Source organism: Protomyctophum parallelum, assembly GCF_964188405.1.
Source record: "Protomyctophum parallelum genome assembly, chromosome: 2".
Lineage (NCBI taxonomy): Eukaryota > Metazoa > Chordata > Actinopteri > Myctophiformes > Myctophidae > Protomyctophum > Protomyctophum parallelum.
Window position 1 is genome coordinate 13,097,161 of NC_139699.1, and position 21,009 is coordinate 13,118,169.

A 21,009-nucleotide genomic window follows, 5' to 3' on the forward strand; every position below is an offset into this window, starting at 1 on the left:
GAAGTCCAAGATCGACATTAAGCTGTTAGACCCTGTCTTGTATTCAATGGAGGAAATTGGCTTCCATGATATGTGCTGCGTGATTGTATTACTTCAATTAGTCAGGGCAAAACCTATTTGATAATTGCATGTACCAAAGTTCATCCTAAATTACCATAATTTAACAGAATTTCTGATGTTATATTTCTGTATGCAATGAGCAAATGTGTATTTTTGAATACATTAGCACAAATAACATATACAGTTCATCTGATCATCCAAAGTTTTTGTGGTAATTGAATGAATATTTGATCTCATCCAGGAATAAAGATATTTGGAGTGCAACCATTGGGTATTTTTTATAGTGGTCAGTGTGCATAAATCTTATTACACATTTTCTGTTCAATTCAAAGTACCTTTTATAAATGATATTACTGTACAAGTGATCAATACAGAGGGAGTAAATATATCACAATATACTGCTGTTTGTCCATACAATACCGTACTCTAATATGGCCATACAAATGATTTCTGATCATTTATTATCTACTTTTAGACAATATTTTTAAACCAGTGCAGTGGTCACTGCCAATATTTTCTCAGTTCATCCTAAATGATATTCTTTCCTGTAGAATCCATTTCTGTTTTGGCCATTTTTGTATTTGTGCAACTTATTGAGATAATTTGCACATTTTAACACATTAGTGGAAATAATGTAATAAATACATGTACTGATGTAGCCTACTGCTCTGCTCCAGGCAGTTCTTAATAGATCTGGTCACTTGTTTTCATGTTTTTATTATTCTTAGATTTGTTTTTTCAACAGAATGTGATTTAAATAGTACGTTGTTTACAGATTCTAGGTTCATAGTTTACCTGATATCCTGGCTGGCTACTATCCACTCTGACATTTCTACCTGGCCATCTCCACATTTTTCTGGGCCAACCTTGTTTTCTTTTCAATTGGGGTTCCATTTCAGCTGTTTTCTGAGGATGTGACCAATGAAACTTCTTTTTTTCCACAGGTCCACATAGCTTACTTTGTCTCTCCACCATCCACCAGATGTTTAAACCCGTCTCCTGAGGCATCTACTGTATATATGTGTTGTTGATGAATGTTTGCTGCTTGTGTGTTTTATTATTCTCCGAGGCAACCACATTTTGCCAGTGCCCTTATGCCTAAACTTCTATGCCCTTTTTGAGCAGTGCAGCCGCTCTAATGCACAGCTCTGTGTGTGTGTGTGTGTGTGTGTGTGTGTGTGTGTGTGTGTGTGTGTGTGTGTGTGTGTGTGTGTGTGTGTGTGTGTGTGTGTGTGTGTGTCTGTCTGTCTGTCTGTCTGTCTGTCTGTCCATATGAGCACGGAATGTCTGTTTGAGCTCACTTCACACGAGTGTGATTTTTTTAAACTATTTTGATGTTGTTGAGATCTCAAAGGGGGGGGTCCGAGGCCAAATACATTAATGTGGGGGTCCTTGACATGAAAAGGTTTGAGAACCACTTCTGTAGACAACTCAGCTATAGGGCACTGTGTGGCTTTGTTCCAACCCCGAACATGGTTGAGGACCACATCGACCACATCGTCCTGGGTCGAGCATGAGGACCACATCGCTATCCTGCTCTCATTGCAGATTGTCTCCTATTGGGGTCATAGTTGTACTTCCCATCAGTCACTGTAATTGAGTTGCCATGGAGACGGCGGCCTGCTCGATGGCTCACCTCAAAATCATTTCACTGCAGCGTTCAAGCCACAGGGTCAGCTGCAGAGGTGGACAAAGTAGGCTACCTAGAAAAGGTAGTAACCTGCACGCATTTTTCAAGATGTTCAAAATGTTCTACAATTAATCTACAAGCTTACAATGTGGATGCGTTGTAAGCTTGTCGATTTTCAAATAGCCATGTATAAAACAGGTCATAACTGGATTATGTATCTTTTGTAATAATCAAATCTGAAAACAACTATATAGTAACCAGTTGTTATGTCTGATAGGCTATGCCATTTAAATATGCAAATGATCACAATAATTAAAGCACAATAAAGTTGTAACACAAGTTTGTATTTTAACTTCATACTCTATTATGGCTTCCTATGGGTATTATATTGTACTTTTAACATTTCTATACACATCATCTGTACGCTTTATTTATAAAAAAGATTGTCTGTTTAAACAAAAAGTGTTCAACGAAATGCGATTTAAAAAAATGTGGTATAAGATTGCTGATGTCCTTAAATAAGGAATAAAGAAAATAATGTAGGCTACCACTACGACCAGTACAGTCTACCACACACACATGAAATCTACATAACGGGTAGGCTCGTTTAGAGTTGACTTTTATTTTGGAGTCTGCAACCAGAACATGCGTCGGTATTTATTTGTTTCGCTTGACGCGTCGAGGGTGCGTGCGGCGAAAAGTTGGCAGTGCGTCACTTCCTCTGTTGGTAAACATGGCGGCCGCGGCAAACCAAACTGTTACTGTACCCGTAGTAAATAATAATATGTCTCGGGAAGAATGTCTTATCGTCAACCGCTGGCTGGTGGACCATTACCTCCAGTTGGCGATACAGGCATTTAAGGACAACCAATACGACACGTTCTGCACAATCAGAGACCTCCTTGACGGTGAGTTTAGCGAGTGTTGTTGATTGTTGATGGTTTGTTGTTGTCCTCCTAGCTGTTAGCTGCAGCCAGAGATATATTTATAGAGTAAGTGAGACATTGAGGGGGCAGAAAACTAGCCCATAGACTCCAATGCATTCCGTAACTTTCCGGTTGTCCCTATTCAATAGAAGTCTATGTAGAAGAGCCCTGACCCATGACGTGAACGGAGTTGTCGTAACTCTGTCTTAAGGCTCTGGCTGCAGCCTACCTCACCGACGTGGGTCAACGTGCAACAAGACATATCACCGCAGGCCAGGGACAACGTAGCCCTCCAAGCAGAACCCAAATGCTACTGAAGTTTCTGACATTTTGACGACTCATCAAAATTTCAGAAAAGCTTTATGTAGGGTCCCGAGAGGGGCTAGGGACAACGCTAAAACCATCCTGACCCTTTGGTGTGGTTAGGGGCTTTAGAAAAATAATCACCTGCACAGAATCTCTTGACAGAAAGTAGCTTATAACATGTCTTAATATTCACAAAAACCAGAGCAGAACTCCCACCACGGGACTCTGGCAATCAATTAATACAGTTGCAACCACTATATTAATGTATTAAAGTATTTCATACAGCTTAAGTTTAAAAAAAATCTGAACTATCCCTTTAATGTTGTTGTGGTTGTTTTCAGGTATTGTCTGCACTACACTTCATGACTGTGGTTCAAGCTATGACTCCAGAATAATCATATTTGAACTGGGGACATCCCCACCTGACAAGCACATAGAATGCATGCATGAGTTGAACTGGGGACACCGACATCCCCACCTGACAAGCACATAGAATGCATGCAGGAGTTGAGGCATTACATTTAGTTCTGTAAAAATATATAATCATATTTGAACTGGGGACATCCCCACCTGATAAGCACATAGAATGCATGAAGGAGTTGAGCTTGTTGATTACTTTTGATGGTTTTTTTCTTTCTTCCCTGAGGTATTAAAAGGGTCTTAAAACAACCGTCTTTAAATTGTCAATTTAAAGTAATCTGGGGACCCTCCAAAAATTCCTGGGATGCAATACTGTACTCAGTACTGTAGTCTAACGTCATTGAAGTAGGACCCATTACATTGAAAACCTATTTACATCACTGTTGAGGCCCAATTTTGAACAACAATACATTATTGTCCATTCCTTTTACAGGTGTACTGTCTATGCCTGTGGAAGTTACTGACGTGATGACCACAAAAATACGAGTGCTGCAGTTTCTGGCCCGGATAAATGACGGAGACAAACTTGGTAAGTGTTGAACCATTCCTTTGTGTTGTTGACCATGACATTGTGGGGGTGATTGTTGTGTGGTTCACAAACAACAATTAATTATAAAAAAATAATCAATTCATTATAACCCAGCACACTTCGCGTAACAGTAGTTGTTGTATTAGAAAAGAGACAAGAGATACAGAGACAGACAACGCCTCTTCTATACAACAAGGGCCCTTTCAGTGCCACACTGTGAAAAGCTATAACAGTGTCTATCTGCTATCATTGATCTTCCCGCCCGCAGATGTGTCATTTGAAGTAGACGAGTCCATCACTCCTCTGGAGTCGGCCATGGAGTTGCTGAAAACCATCGGAACAGAACACGGCGTTGAACAGCAGGACTTTGAGCCAGTGCACGCATCGGTCAGAGAAATGGTATGTTAGAATTACACACTTAACCTTTTAATCCATGAATTCCCAACCTGTGGGCCAATTTAGTACACGCAATCAAACAAGGGGAAAGTTTTGAAAATGGGCTGTAAAGTATGGCCACCATCCATCCATCTTCAACCGCTTATCCGTAGTCGGGTCGTGGGGGCAACAGCTCCACCAGAGTGCTCCAGACTTCCCTCTCCAGAGCAACATTTTTGACTTCCTCCTGGGCGATCTCGAGACGTTCCAAGGCCAGTGAGTCGATGTGTTTCCTCCAACTGCGCCTTGGTCTGCCCCGGGGTCTCCTCCCAGTGGGACGTGCCTCGAGGACCTCCCTATGGAGATGCCCGAGAGGCATCCTAACCAGATGCCCGAACCAGCTAAGCTAGTTTTGCATGAAAAACACTCCTTTTGGGCTAAATTTGGCCATAGCCACTTATGCCAAATGTGCTGACCTCATCACTTTTGTCAAGACTGCTATAGCTGTTTTTGGCCCAATGAGTGCTAATGCTAAAACTAATGCTTGGAATGGATTCAGAATCATGAAAAACCCCTAGTTTGACACATCACATGCTACTTGAAGCATAATTAAATTTAGAAAATAAAAGCCTGTTTGTCAATGGTGGCCATACTTTACATGCCATTTTCAAATACTTCCTCAGACAATTCCAATGCTCTGTGTTTCTCAGATGGTGGTGGTTTTCATTAAGAACAGGAGGTATGATGAGGCCAAGGCTATGCTGCATAAACACTTTCCCAAACAAATGGTTGGCACGGTAAGAAAGCATGGCTTTTCATCATTCAATAATGTTTATTTCTTGGTGCTATTTTAAACAACATGCAATGCACAACAACATATACTGAGATATTAAGTATTGTCCCGCATATGTAGAAAATGTATAAATAAACATTTAAAAGTATCTTTCTATCAAAAAAAGTCCAATCTTTATTCTTGCCAAGCCACCTACTTGCTTACATCAGCAGCTGCCAACCAATTACAACTAATGATATTATGACAAACAATCAGTTAGAAGGGTGTAGTAAAGAAAAAGCTTTATTAAAGGAATACCAATGTTTCAAACCGGAAAGGTCTTCTTCAGGCAATCCCTGAAGAAGACCTTTCCAGGTTGAAACATCAGTATTCCTTTATGCCCAACCTGTCCTTGTCCAATAGGCACGTCAGCAGCGAGGAGACAGGGCAAGCTGTCCTTTTCCCCCATAGAGATGCATGTTAAATGACGGGATTTCTCCATATAAATCGATCATTTCAGTAGCAAAATGTCTTATAAATGTAGTCTAACAGGCCTGCAGTAGGCTATGCACTGGACAAATGTGCGTAGAATTATTTAAATAAACTTGAAATACGAGGAAATGACAGAGGGCAAAATCAACTTTTAATGACTACCTGACAGGAGTTTTCATTTTGCACGGTAAGACTATGGTCATTAGTATTATTGCCATCACCTGGGTGGGTCAGGCGTGTAACTTTACCGAAGTAAGCCGTGTATACTGTATGTTCAACAACACAGCCATGCAAAATAACATTGACAGCTATGACGTGGCGGAAGCTTGATCTGCATAGCAACAGTTGCTAAACTATTTGGATTGCCATTGGAAAATCGCTTTTTGGTGTGGGATTTAGTGAATTCTCAATAAAATGATGACATAAACCTGTCAATCAATCAAAGAAACATATTACAGACACAAAAACCACAGGAAAGTGTTTCTTGTGTCCCAAAGTGGCCTTTTAAGCTTTGTTTCAGGCATATTTTATTTATTTTGAAGCCAGGAGGATGTGTTGTATGTGTATTCTGTCCAGAAAGCCACATTGACCGCTCTGGCCAATGATAAAAAGAAAACCCATAAAGTCCTGGAGCAGACGACCTACCAGCAGTTCAGAGATAAGATGCTGCAGTTCTGTGAGAGCCTCTACCGCCCCTCTGTCCCCTTTCTACAAAAGGTACGTGTTGTGTGTCACAAGGTTTTACAGGCCTGGCTGTCTTTTGATATCTGTATGGGTAGACTATGTCAATACAATGTAACTGACACAACTATGGTGGTTGTAGTGGGTCTCCCTGTTCTTCTATTGAGAAATGTATACCCTGAGGTTGGGTATGACCACTACGACTTGACAAGTTCTGAAGCACATGCAGCTCAAAATACAATTCATCTTCTGGAAGCAGGCCTGGCCAATAAGAAACGACTGTTTTAACGAAAATAAATTTGGGTTACTTGAAGTCTGAAATTAGTTTGACACCCATGGTTATGTCTTGCACAGTGCATGAATTGAAGACCTGTTTTTCTTGGACTCTTAAGTATGTACTTAAGTCTTAAGCCTGCAACATTGAACACTTCCTGACTACTATTTCTGTCTTTGGTTCTGATTCCCAGGCTGCAAAAAAGATGGTCAATCAGCGACATCTGGGTGAAGACGCCGCTCCTGTCAAGGACCAAGCAGCTGAGCAAGACTCGCCTGCACAATCTCCACTGCAGTCAACATGGTATGAACATGTAGGAACATGGTATGAACATGTAGGAACATGTAGGAACATGGTATGAACATGTAGGAACATGGTATGCTCTTCATGGCACAGCACAAATCCTACCCTGGCTCTACAAATGTAACCAAATACATTTTTACACTCCGAAGCCTAGTTCAGAACAAAGATTCACTTTGAGGGGGAACCAATTTAGATCATTGCAGAGAAACATTGCAGCAGTCTGAATGACCTTGTAGCAGGTCGACTAATGCCGGCTGACTGAGTCACAAGAGATTCAACTTCGAATCTCAAGCAATAAGTTGCAACGCTTTTATGAACACAATCAAGTTGCTTGTGAGTCTGCCATAGAGAAACAAAGAAGATGAGGCAGAAATTCTTCTTGTTGAAGTAGAAAAATATACTGTAAATGAGTCAAATGCATACATAAGTGATCGTCGTAGTGCAACAGCAATGGCATAGTGTTGCCTGTTGTCTTTTTTGTAAATGAATGCCCCACCCCTACTTCATACAAGAGTGTCACCACAGGTTATCAAACTTCTCATTCTTTGTAGAAGGACACCCACATATATATATTTATTATATATATGTATTCAAAAAGGATTTTGTGCCAGAGACCCTTAAAAAGATTGCAAATTCTTTGGAAAATAGCCAATCTGCAAGCTCACAACGTGTTGCCGTTGTGAGTTTGTAGTGAACAGATGTATTTTGTTTTATTCATAATGTTCAAAGCCAACTACACAATTTAATCATTAATCACAAGTATTTACTTGACATTTAATCATCAACTCAACATCAATCAATTTGATAATGGCGGCAGCCCTAGGCAGGAGACGCGGGCGGAAGTGGAAGCTGACAGCCAGGAGACGATAGACTCACAGGACGAGGAAACCCACATCTTCCAGGATGTGTCCATGGAATGGAGCCCGGTTGCACACAGATCCACTATGGAACGGAGCCCGGTTGCACACAGATCCACACATGGGCACCAAAGACCACAGACCAGCAATGCAAGCCAGTAAGTCAAAAGTACATTTGGGCGTGCACCATCAATAGCTGACATTGTTTACATAATCACGACATTCCCAGTTTCATTCAAGCTTGATCGTAATCTGAAAATTCTTAGTAAAATGGTAGTGAAGGGTTAATGAAATAATCAAGAAGCATTGTTTTTTTAAATATATCTTTTTAAAATGTTTTATATATCAAAGAATCAACATGAAAAAAAGACAATCGATTAGTCTGATTAACCACTTACACTTGGTTGTATAGTGGTACAAAAGTACAAAAATTGTGAAAATAACTCATCTGCAAGCTCACACAACTCCTTGCCGTTTGGTGAGCTTGTAGATCTGCTATATAAAAACAAAAACAAATATTATAATCACTCATTAATTTTTACACTTATAAGTCGGATAACAAACCCCCTTCACAACTCTGGTCTAGGTGAGGGAACTTTTACTTACATTGGTGCCACCCAGTGGAACATACTGGCCACTGCAACCAAACTGACTTTGAAGGGACATTGTCACCGCTGGAAGAAACTGCAGTCACTCAATGTTAATAGTATTTGTAGTAGATAACGGTAGCACAATTTGAAGTGTGCACCCTGTGGCCAGAACAATAATGAAGTCTGTGTGTTTGACTAAGCCCACTGGATAGCTGAATTCCTACAATTACCTTAATGCTTTGTACACTTCCCCTCCTTGTGGGGAGGGGGGGAGGCTGTGTGGAGGTGTGACTTGTAGTCCAGGAAGGAAGTGTATTATTATTATTGAATGAAAAACATTACACGTTGTGATCTTGTAGGTTGGATATTTGAACAATTCAAAAATGTTTTTCAAAATAGTAAAAATCACACCCGTGTGAACTGAGTGGTGCAACTCCCCAATCGCCAACTAAGCAGTCTGTGTATAATTTTTGTATAGCCTAAAAAAAGAATCAAAAAGTAAAATATATGTCAAATAATATTTGTCTCACTTGATTGGCAAAATTGCGCCACCTACTGCTTATTTCATAAACGTATTTCATATCTCCCAAGAATCACATTTTACCAGTGGATGGAAATGCGCATTTCTTTTTTTTTCTTTTTAATTTCTGAAAATTCGCGTCCTATTTTCGAAAAGGCTTGAAGGAAACGCACCTACTGACAACGTGCCTATCCCGAAGAGCCGACTGCAGGCCGCCTACTTCACTCTGGCTGAGGGCTGTGAGATCTCCTTTGACCAGCTAATTGAGGGCTGTGAGATCTCCTTTGACCAGCTAGATGATTCTCCGCTGGAATCCAGACTCGTCATCGACAAGACTCCAGTGACACAGGAGTAGGCATAATCGCCTAATGACAATTATTTAAGATAACAATCTTTTTTCTTTTTTAAATATATGTTTATTGGTAATAGGTTTCAACAGTTTGAACATACCATTATTATTATTTTCATTTTCTCCCTCACCCCATCCCTCCCCCCAAGTTATCGTCATCATTAAAACAATATAGAAAATAACATTAATAATTGAATACAGACATACAAAAACAACAACCATGCATATTTGACATATGATATAAACAGTAGGATACAAAAATAATAATTTAAGCACATCAAAAAAACAATATAAATAACAAAAAATAAAACAAAATAAAATAAAACAAAATAAATACAATTATGAGTTGGGTTATTCAAGTTTATTTTATTTATTTATTTATTTATTTGACAGGGACAACGCTCATTAAATTTCATCTGTAGTCCCTGGGCAGGCTCTTAAAAAGTAAATGATAAAAGAAAGACAGAGTGTAGGGCGCCTGCACACAACACCATGCGTTGATGCCATGTGTGCATATGTGCAGGCACCCATCACTACGTCCATACAAAACACAGTACAACAGATAAAAGAAAGACAAAGTGTAGGGCGCCTGCACGCAACACCATGCGTTGATGCCGTGTCTGCATATGTGCAGGCACCCATCACCACGTCCATACAAAAACACAGTACAACAGATAAAAGAAGGACAAAGTGTAGGGCGCCTGCACACAACACCATGCGTTGAGGCCATGTGTGCAGGCACCCAACACGGTAACAAGACTACTCGCCCCGTTTCTGTTTTCCTCCCAGAACTTTCCCCAGTGAGGGGTGGGAGAGGCTGGACAGCAGACGGCTGGACTTTGATTTTCTCTAACTATAAACTTTCATGACAGCAGAACAGCCTAAGTACAAATATAATTTATGAAAAGCTACTACAGTGAAGTCTGTTCACAGAAGTTGTTGTAGGATATGTGGGGATCATCTGACGAGGTACCATTTGAGGGGGCAAAACCTTACATATACTTAATAATACTAAATTGTTTATAGGTTCAATATAAATCAAATAATATAGCCTTTCCACAGGAGTATCTTTTTATATTTTTCCAAAAAGACAGCCAATAGCATATTACAAAGTTATCCCCCTCACTGGGGAAAATTCCGGGAGGAAAAATGGGCAAGCACCGGGGCGAGTAGTCCAGTATTACCCAACACCACGTGTCCACGTCCATACAAAAACACAGTGACGGAACAATACAGATAAAAGAAAGACAAAGTGTAGGGCGCCTGCACACAACACCATGCGTTGATGCCATGTGTGCATATGTTCAGGCACCCAATAATATCCATAATATCCTTAAGCCACATAGCTATAGAAGGGGAAGGTGGGGATTTCCATCCCAACAATATTCTACGTCTTGCTATCAGTGTGGCAAATGCTACCATATTAGACTGTTTCTGGGTTAGAAGTTAATAATAATTTATTTTTGCAGCATCGTCATAATCAATGTTGGAATAAGAAACAAACTTTTTCCAGCTGTTTATTTCTGGTTATTTCGGCTCATTCTTTTGTTATTCCATTGAGGTTATTCCTGTGTACATTGAGGTTATTCCTGTGTACATTGAGGTTATTCCTGCGTACATTGAGGTTATTCCTGCGTACATTGAGGTTATTCCTGCGTACATTGAGGTTATTCCTGTGTACATTGAGGTTATTCCTGTGTACATTGAGGTTATTCCTGTGTACATTGAGGTTATTCCTGTGTACATTATTCCTGTGTACATTGAGGTTATTCCTGTGTACATTGAGGTTATTTGTCACATCTTCCCTGTGCTGTGTTCTGTTTACAAAGCCTAAAAGGCAAAAGTCACACCTGTGTGAACTGAGCGGTGCAGGCTGGTCAACGACACTTGTGCGGCTGTTCGTACTCAGACATACAGACACACACACACAGCCAGTCAGTGGAGCCGTTTATGCACCGCTCAAAAATGTATTAATTATATGAATACAAATTACATTATGTTCAATGACGATTGAAATCGCTAATGATAATTATTTGTGTCAATTAATCGTCAAGTACAATGTCCTGATGTTGACAGCCCTACACCAGAGCCCACAACCACAGGCATAGCAGTGGAGCCGCCCGGAGAGGCAGACGCCCCAGTCAGGGCGCTGTTCACAGCGGAGCCGCCCGGAGAGGCAGACGCCCCAGTCAGGGCGCTGTTCACAGCGGAGCCGCCCGGAGAGGCAGACGCCCCAGTCAGGGCGCTGTTCACAGCGGAGCCGCCCGGAGAGGCAGACGCCCCAGGCAGGGCGCTGTTCACAGTGGCTCGCCTGGTAACGCTGACAGACAGCAGCGAGTGGACAGAGGAAGAGGAGACGGAGGGGTCAAAGACGAGGGCGGAAGTGGAACCTGAAAACGAGGTCATTGGTGTTGAATTTAGTACCCAAACTACAAACACAATCAATGTGTCGCGATGCACCACATTGTGAGCTTGCAGATTGGGTATTTCCGCATTTGTCGAGACAAATATTTTAACTTTTAGTTAACTATAATATCCCTGTGTGACGACCAGGAGGTGAGGTTGGGAGTGGAAGCTGACGACCAGGAGATGATGAACTCTCAGGAGGAAACCCAGGGCACAACGGAGGAGCCAACGCCGGCGTCCATGAAACAGAATCTAAAGAGCCCGGTTACCCTCGGTGTAAACGCCACATCCGCACAGGCCAGCAATGCAAGCCAGTAAGTTCAAAGGTCATCTGGTTTGGCAGGCATAGTTGACTAGCCTGGCATTGGTGATTCTGATCACGTGGGGTCGTAAACGTGCCCACAAGATCAGTCTGGATTTCAGCCCACAGGACACCAGTATAGCGGGTTGGAGTACTCGCCTTGAAAGCGAAAACGTATTTTCCGCCGGTGCATGCTCTTTCTGCACTAACTGCACTTTCATTTTCTTTCATTTGCTGCTTTCTTTCGTTTTAGGGATTTTAGCAGTTTTTGACAGGGGCATTCGAGCATGGGGCTAAATATGTATTTTTTAACACAATTTTATGGTGATTTATTTTTTTATGGTTTACTATAGTCTAATAAACACCAGGAAATTACATCTGGCCACAAAAGATCACGGGATCTATTGAATGTGACAAACTGACATATTGAGCCTATACACACAGTATAAGCCTTCCCCCAGTAGGCTACCTTCACATTCAGTAGATCCTGTGATCTTCTGTGGCCAGATGTAATTTCCTGGCGTTTATTAGGACTATAGTAAACCATAAAAAAGGAAATCACCATAAAATTGTGTTAAAAATGCATATTTAGCCCCATGCTCGAATGCCCCCGCCCCCCTGTCAAAAACAGCTAAAATCCCTAAAACGAAAGAAAGCAGCAAATGAAAAAAGATTAACACTCATCTTTTACTTTATCTAATAACAAACTAAAACATGAACCGTGGTTGAAAAAAACTAAAGTTGTCCTTTAGCATGTATTGCTTCAAGGGCCTCCATTGTTGTTTTGCCAGCTCTGCAGCCTTTATTCACATTGTGAATTATAATTTCCATTATAATTTGCGTTAACTACATGGACCAATTGGGGGCTGCTTTCCACTGTTGAAGGGACACTGTCCTTGATTAGCCTGATCGTACTCTGAATTCTCACACTTGTCTTCTAGGGGCAGAAGTCTTGAAAGTTGATGTCATGGCTAGCAGGCTAGTAGCTGACATCCTGTGTTCAGCTCGGCTATAGCTGACGGTTTTTTATTTCAGCTTGATCATAAGCTGAACATTTTTCTTAAAAAGGACGGTGGAGAACATATATGTGAGTCAATGTTGACACAAGTCTTCTGAAAGTTTAACTCTGGGAATAGTTAGAAGACTTTTATACTTTGACTCAAATACTGCGGTACTACTTTGAATTTGTCCACCATTGTCTATAATTAGAATAATATTGTCTATGGCAGCCCCATAAAAGCAGCAGATCTTGATGTGTCCTACATTTTCCTCTAGGGTTTTTTAGTCAAAGGTCATAATTCTGTCACATTTGCCAAGCTAATTGTGTATGATTGTTGTGGTGACTGTTTGGTCTGATATGGAAATATTAATCTAATCTCTTGTCTAATGCTGAACTAATAGGAACTTGGCAGAGTTAGCCCAGTCGTCAGCAGGTAGATCTGTCCCAGCCAGGGAATCACCCCTTCGAAAACAACCAGCCAGCAGTACTGTTAATGAGTAAGTCTTTTGTTTTAACCCACTTGTAAAAAAACAACAAAGTCCACCACAGCAAGCATAGAGTGCCCCCTGTTGAAAAAACTAGTTACTGGATTGAACATATTTTCTTTTTTCTCCAATTCTTTGCTAATTTGATGTAACGAGGAGCAATTACATTTCATTACTGAACATAACGTCTGGTTCTATACTATGTTATCATTGCAACCAGAGGATTAGGGTACATATTAGACAGACCAACACAGCCTATTAAAATATATAATCTTTATTGACAAATTCAAAAAATGAAAATAAAATACTTTCTTACAATTAGAGTTAACAACATTAACAATAAAATAGAGACGGATTTAAATATACAATAATGCTCACCCTAACCCCCTAGTCGTAATTAGACTCACTGTGGACTAAAGCAGTGTCCAATCCACTGGTGATCACCTGGTAAGACATGGAAATGCAAAACCGTAAATTACACGGCATACCAACAATACCAACATTTCATGAACCTATAGTATATACGGCTGAGCTACATAAACGTGAGCCAAGGACTCACCAAAGACACAGGACTGTAAGCCAATCGACTTGGATCCCCATAGACTGTTGCTCACTAAGGAGAACCACATTTATATTCACCTTTTTAGTTATACTCAGATTAACAATACATATCCAAAAGCACAAATAAACGCATTACCAATAATAATCAGAGAGAGAGAGAGAGAGAGAGAGAGACTAAATTAATGGATTACACAACATGGAAGACACAACACCCGAACTGGGTTGTCCAAATTACTGACTACAATAAACACATTATCCCCACCAAACACATCTCCTCCTCCCCCTGTTTGGACTGTCTGCCTTGTCCTAGGGGAGAATCCATTCACGGTTTGGTCAACTAACCCTATAGTGCATGTCAAACCTAGCGACCTTATAACTGAAGAAAGCTACACTTTATGCTAACGCTACTCACCAGTATACTTGTCGACCCAAACTCTACTCGCAACTCTCTCACATTGCATGCAACACTGGGGGAATTGTTTATCGCATCCGCTCACACGGAAGAGCCTGTTCCAGTGGCCGTTCGGCGACTCTGAAAATCACGTTGACGCCATGAATGAATGTGTACCGGTACTCTCCTAATGTATGGATGAATGTGTACCGGTACTCTCCTAATGTATGGATGAATGTGTACCGGTACTCTCCTAATGTATGGATGAATGTGTACCGGTACTCTCCTAATGTATGGATGAATGTGTACCGGTACTCTCCTAATGTATGGATGAATGTGTACTGGTACTCTCCTAATGTATGGATGAATGTGTACTGGTACTCTCCTAGTGTATGGATGAATGTGTACTGGTACTCTCCTAATGTATGGATGAATGTGTACCGGTACTCTCCTAATGTATGGATGAATGTGTACCGGTACTCTCCTAATGTATGGATGAATGTGTACCGGTACTCTCCTAGTGTATGGATGAATGTGTACTGGTACTCTCCTAATGTATGGATGAATGTGTACTGATACTCTCCTAATGTATGGATGAATGTGTACCGGTACTCTCCTAATGTATGGATGAATGTGTACTGGTACTCTCCTAATGTATGGATGAATGTGTACCGCTACTCTCCTAATGTATGGATGAATGTGTACCGCCACTCTCCTAATGTATGGATGAATGTGTACCAGTACTCTCCTAATGTATGGATGAATGTGTACTGGTACTCTCCTAATGTATGGATGAATGTGTACCAGTACTCTCCTAATGTATGGATGAATGTGTACCAGTACTCTCCTAATGTATGGATGAATGTGTACCGGTACTCTCCTAATGTATGGATGAATGTGTACCGGTACTCTCCTAATGTATGGATGAATGTGTACCGGTACTCTCCTAATGTATGGATGAATGTGTACCAGTACTCTCCTAATGTATGGATGAATGTGTACTGGTACTCTCCTAATGTATGGATGAATGTGTACTGGTACTCTCCTAATGTATGGATGAATGTGTACCAGTACTCTCCTAATGTATGGATGAATGTGTACCGGTACTCTCCTAATGTATGGATGAATGTGTACCGCTACTCTCCTAATGTATGGATGAATGTGTACCGCTACTCTCCTAATGTATGGATGAATGTGTACCGGTACTCTCCTAATGTATGGATGAATGTGTACCAGTACTCTCCTAATGTATGGATGAATGTGTACCGGTACTCCTAATGTATGGATGAATGTGTACCAGTACTCTCCTAATGTATGGATGAATGTGTACCAGTACTCTCCTAATGTATGGATGAATGTGTACCGCTACTCTCCTAGGTCGTCCGAGGCATCAGCGGAGGACATTGAGAATCCCCTCAGCTCTGCTCCTGTCAATGAACTGCCTACATGGAGACACCGAAAACGAGCGGCCTGTAGGTAAGGAGTAAGAGCAAACGCATCCATCTGCATTCACATGTTGGAGATTGAATGTCTGCTATTTTGAACCAGCAACCAACGGAAATCTTGCTCATGTCGGTAATTTTGTTCATCATCTTTCTTTTAACGATATCGATGCAACATAATTCCAATAGATTTTTTTCTTCATGACTAAATCAATTAGTCTGGTGATTGACCACTTAACCTTGTATTATACTTCTGTTATACAATGACGTTATTCAAAAATAGTTAACGTAGCCTTTCTACAAGCTCGTAGATATATTTAATGTAGTGTGAACACAGAACATACACTGTTCTAGAGCTCTGAGGGACTCCGGTCAACTAAGTATAGGGGTTAAGTGGTTAATCTTCTCCTAAGGTCAGCCCTAATTGTCATGATTGCACCAGTGCTGTGACTGAGCACACAACTCAACTAGTTCCTTCTGTAGGCCAAGGTATATTAAATGGAGGTAAAGTCACCAACGTCTTTTTCGCTATCACGCAATTCCAGACGGCAGATTCGTCGCACCATTGGAGCCAAACGGCACCCGGAAGTTCGGCAGAATGCTCTGGAGTCAATGCGAGCTCAGTGACCAGCGCATGAACAAACACTATTTCTCAATGACAGACCTTTTGTAATTGGCAAATAACAGAAGTCATGTAACTATTGTCTGCTGTGTTGCTTTTCGATGTGTACACTGTGTAATTTTATAGAGGTATCTAAAGAGCAAAAAGTACGTTTCTGAACGAGAGTATCACGAGACTGCCCACCGTTTCCTGTTTGGCAGCCAAATCTCGCGAGACCCCCGGAACAGAAACTATACCTGCTGTTTAAATCCTCAAATAAAATGATGTACTGTGCACTCTGTGCACATCGAAAAGCAACTGATTAGAAAACAAGCTGTGATATGTCTTCCTTTATATGCCTGAACCGATTTATATGACAAAGGTCTCAGTGGTTCATGAATAATGTTTATGAGCTGGTCCAGCCGGCTCCATTCACTGCTTTGTATTCATGTCACTTCCGGTGCGAGATTTGGCTCCCATGAAAGTGTCATGGCGCAGCACAGTCACGTGACCATGTCACTTCCTTCTCTAATTTTCCTTGCTGTAGGCTCCAGCTGGACAGTGATGACAGTGACTCGGTAGTGGACAGCTCCTCCGACCATCCCGTTTACCACGCCCCTCAGAAGAGCACTACTCCTCACAAGAGCTCCACTCCTCACAAGAGCTCCACTCCTCACAAGAGCTCCACTCCTCACAAGAGCTCCACTCCTCACAAGAGCTCCACTCCTCACAAGAGCTCCACTCCTCCAACGACGTCCAACCCTCCGGCGAACTCCAACCCTCCAGCGAATTCCAAGTATTCCAAATGGTAAGATGCAGTAATGGTCAAGGTCCCTGCATCTTGAATCACGCATACATACACCTGCTGTCATAATTATGTTAATAATAAAATCAAAGCCTTTTTCCTATATCTCTCCATATCTGTTCCTGATCCCACTGTAACAGCTAGTGTGAAGTAGATTTAATATCGGATCATCCATCATCAAATTACATTTAACACTAGTGTGTGCCCTGCACTGCAGCACCCCTTTTGGTGTTTTAAACATTGTTATAATTTAGCTGCTATTTTTGAAAAATCTTGAAAATGTGGCTCAAATCTTATATATATATATATATTATATATATATATATATTCTTTCAGAGTGAACGTTTTTAACTCAAATCTTTGCTTCTGAGGGGTTCCTGGAACAGATGGGGGTCAGCGGCCAATTACATATAATTTGTGGGGTCCTTGACATGAAATATTGAGAACCACTGGTATAGAAACTTGAGATTTTTCAGAAAAAAACATTTTTAAAAGTTTTTTATTTTTTTCGACGTCAGGCCTAAATGGGTTAATGTACACTGCAAGAAGTGACAGCTCAGACAGTATTTCTATTGTGGCTTTTGAATGAGTAAATGCAAACTTTATTTGACGGATTGGGTCTTTGCTGCGTAAACGGCAACATACTTCAGTTAACTTTCTCTCACGTTCTCTCCACAGGAAACAGCTGTGCAATAACGCAAAGGAGACCAAGGAAGTGTGGAGTGATGAAGAGGACTTATTTGACTTCAATGACAAAAAGGAAAGGAAAGGTACTATGTTTACCCAGGGTAACTGGACTAAGCATCAGATACTTGTTTACAGCCAGGCCCTGCTTATTTCATAGAACATTTCATGGTAGTGGTTCAATGCCTTGTACGACGGTCCGATCGACCAAATATGGACATACAAGGATCCCTGATGTCCCCAGGAACTGCTGAAACATGGGCATAAATAGGAGACATGCAGACACTCAGAGTTCTATTGCACACACCACCACTTATGTCGGTGCACGATACAGACTTTTTCCCCTATTTACAATAATTTGTTGTTCAATGTTGATGTTCAAGCTCACAGCGCATTGTAGTGTGTTGTGAGCTTGTAAATGTGCAATGTTTTTCATTTGTATGACAAAGTATAACTCAGCCTTAATGGTCAACCATCCTTTTTGTTTTCTGTAATCCAGCTAAAAGGCAAAGTGATGCCGTCAGCATTTGCAGTACAACTACGGGCAAGAGGGTAAGTGGACTGGCCCTGTTTTCATTTGGTTAATGATGATCCTATTTATAATGTGATCCAGCAGAACATTACACGGATGTCTTCGTCATCCTGATGAAGACCCGAAGGGGTCGAAACGTTCTATCCTTCTCCATGAAATAAAATGTGGAGCTCAAGACGGGTGTGTGAACTCCATCTTCTTTCACCTATTTATAATGTAACTTGGATAGTATTGTGAGTTATACTGAACAGAAAGTGTTTTGTCCAATGCCGAGAGCCTTGCGTTGTCTTGTATTTGCTAACCTGTGTTCATACTTGTAGTCGTTATTTGTTTGTCACAGCAGTGTAAAGTAGAACTGGACATTATATCTATATTATATTGTGATAGACTAGATTTCATCTGTGATGTTTTTCACCTGAGATCACAACACAACGATGCGTCGTGAGCTTGTAGATAGGCTTAGATTTGTTTTGGGGGATTTTTGTTAGTGATGCACCGAATATTCGACCGCAGAAAATGGCTGAAAAATGAAAATGCATTTTCGGCCTATTCAGTTTCGGCCCAAATAGGCACGAAATATATCACTGAGCTGAATAAATGTTTTATGGACCCGGCCATAATAGTGATTATTATTTAAGTTAAGTTTGACCATTTATTTTGCCATAAATCAGGTAGCTTTAAGGTACGGCCATGACAGCAATGGTAGGAAAAAAAGATGTATAATATTAATCATATTCGGATATTCGGTTTTCGGCCAACTGTTTCCTATATTCGGTATGCCTTTATTGATGGGGAACAGTAGTCGGACAGGAAAGGGGGAGAGAGATGACCCGCGGCAAAGGCCGTCGGGAGTCGAACCCGTGGCACGCTGTCCAGCTGGTTTGGCAGCCTACTGTAGGTGCCCAGACGGTTGAGTTAACTGTCCGGGCCATGTTGTTTGTTTATTTTATTTACACCTAAAATTAGGAAGGGACAGAGGAAAGGCTGGATTACAGTAAAATGATTATCTGAATTTTCGTGACTGTCGTCCTAGCAGATTTCATTTACCCACTTAGTTGTATATGTATAGGTATTACTGATGTAATGTATCAGAAATCTCATTGTGTAATACTTTTAAGCAGCAATAGACATCCCACATTAATTTCATTGTGATATTAACATCTCAATATCAAGGTATTTTGTTAATCACGAAGACTACCGTATGAGTGGCTATGAGTTGAGTCACCCATGCTGTTTCTAGTCCTGTCACAATTACTACATTCTAAGTCAATTTCCGCATATATTTATTTAAGTTATTTGTCAGGTCTGCCCTGTGCAATTTTTGTCTACAAGGCCTGAAAGGGAAACTTTCTAATGCTCAATGTCAAATCAATATGAAATACTTTATCACAATGAATTAATAGTCAAGTAAAATGTAATGTTCGTAACAGCCTACTTCTTCCGTTGCAGAGGTGGACTGATGCTGAGTCAATGTAATGATAAATGTAATGATCGTAACAGCATAATTTCTTCTCATTGCAGAAGTGGACTGATGCTGAGTCAAACCTGTTGAAAGATGCGGTTGCCAGATTTGGAGTGGGGAGCTGGACCCAGATGTTGTCATACTACAAATTTGAGGATAGAACAAATGTCCACCTCAAGGACAGATGGAGGACCATGAAGAAGCTCAAACTGGTGGAATAATCATACACAGTGTCAAATCTATTTGTTTAATGGACTGTAATCTTCTGGGGGGAACATTCGCCAACAAATGGCAAATTCACAAGTTCACAATGCAGACACATTGTCAGTTTGTAGATCGGATATTTTTGGCGAAGAGATTTGGTGTAGATGGGGAAAAAAAGCGGTCTAAGTACAGTACAAAGTAACTCAGTCCGGCATGTCCACTACACCCTTTTAGCAGGCTTTTATCTGACTCACATTGTATATTTTTAGCAGCACGTTCTTTATTCATCTCAGGAATGATAACAAAACCTAAATCCAGAAAGCAAAAAACAAGCAGTGGACTCAATTTTCTTTGTCAAATCAAAACTCCAAAGTTGAATAATTAAACTTTGCATTTAAGTGTTAACTGATTGCTTATCCTTAATTAATTTCCTGTCCGTTAAAACGACCGGATTAAGGTTGGTGAGAGGTCCATAAAAACGATCGGATTAAGGTTGGTGAGGGGTCCATAAAAACGACCGGATTAAGGTTGGTGTTGGGTGCGCTGCTCTGTGCTTGCACAACTGTTTAACAACCCCCTCATTCAAGTATGAATAGCCACGCAAGCAAACAACCTGTTTCAAGCCCATGACGCAATCCAGTTATTAAACATTACATTTATTGAACACAAGGAACTTGATACAAAATTGGCAGCCATCGGTTATTCAAAATCAAATGCAGGTGTAAATATACATTTTATAAGCTTTGACATCCACTAATAATAGAGGAAAGGATGACGTCAATTAACTAACTGGAGCAAACTCATCTATATATTGTTTGAATGTGCATAGTGGGTACATATAATTGTACATACATGCTAAAATACTCGCTGTAAGGAGAACCTATGAGCATTAGTAAGGTCCAATTATATCAAGATGTGTTAAATGGGTGATGTGGTCCTTATATTAAACTTAGACACTTTCAGAGTTACAAATGGAAAGATGAACTGGTTACAAGAGTAACTCACTATGCCAACAAGGTACTCTATCTAGTGACAAGGACCAGGTACTTTT

At 40.7% G+C, this 21,009-nt stretch overlaps 1 protein-coding gene across 1 annotated transcript; it reads left to right on the plus strand.

Moving 5' to 3' along the window:
* The first annotated feature begins 2,428 nt into the window (after nt 1-2,428).
* terfa (telomeric repeat binding factor a) lies at nt 2,429-20,984 on the plus strand. The gene is made up of 17 exons (XM_083759864.1): nt 2,429-2,598; nt 3,776-3,871; nt 4,140-4,270; nt 4,957-5,043; nt 6,087-6,227; nt 6,659-6,768; nt 7,586-7,783; nt 8,892-9,086; nt 11,161-11,485; nt 11,638-11,804; nt 13,193-13,288; nt 15,606-15,704; nt 16,819-17,079; nt 17,755-17,846; nt 18,260-18,312; nt 19,814-20,415; nt 20,451-20,984. The coding sequence occupies exons 1-16, from the start codon at nt 2,475-2,477 to the stop codon at nt 19,973-19,975; spliced, it is 2,337 nt and encodes a 778-aa protein (XP_083615990.1). The 5' UTR covers nt 2,429-2,474; the 3' UTR covers nt 19,976-20,415; nt 20,451-20,984.
* Nucleotides 20,985-21,009: the final 25 nt, after the last annotated feature.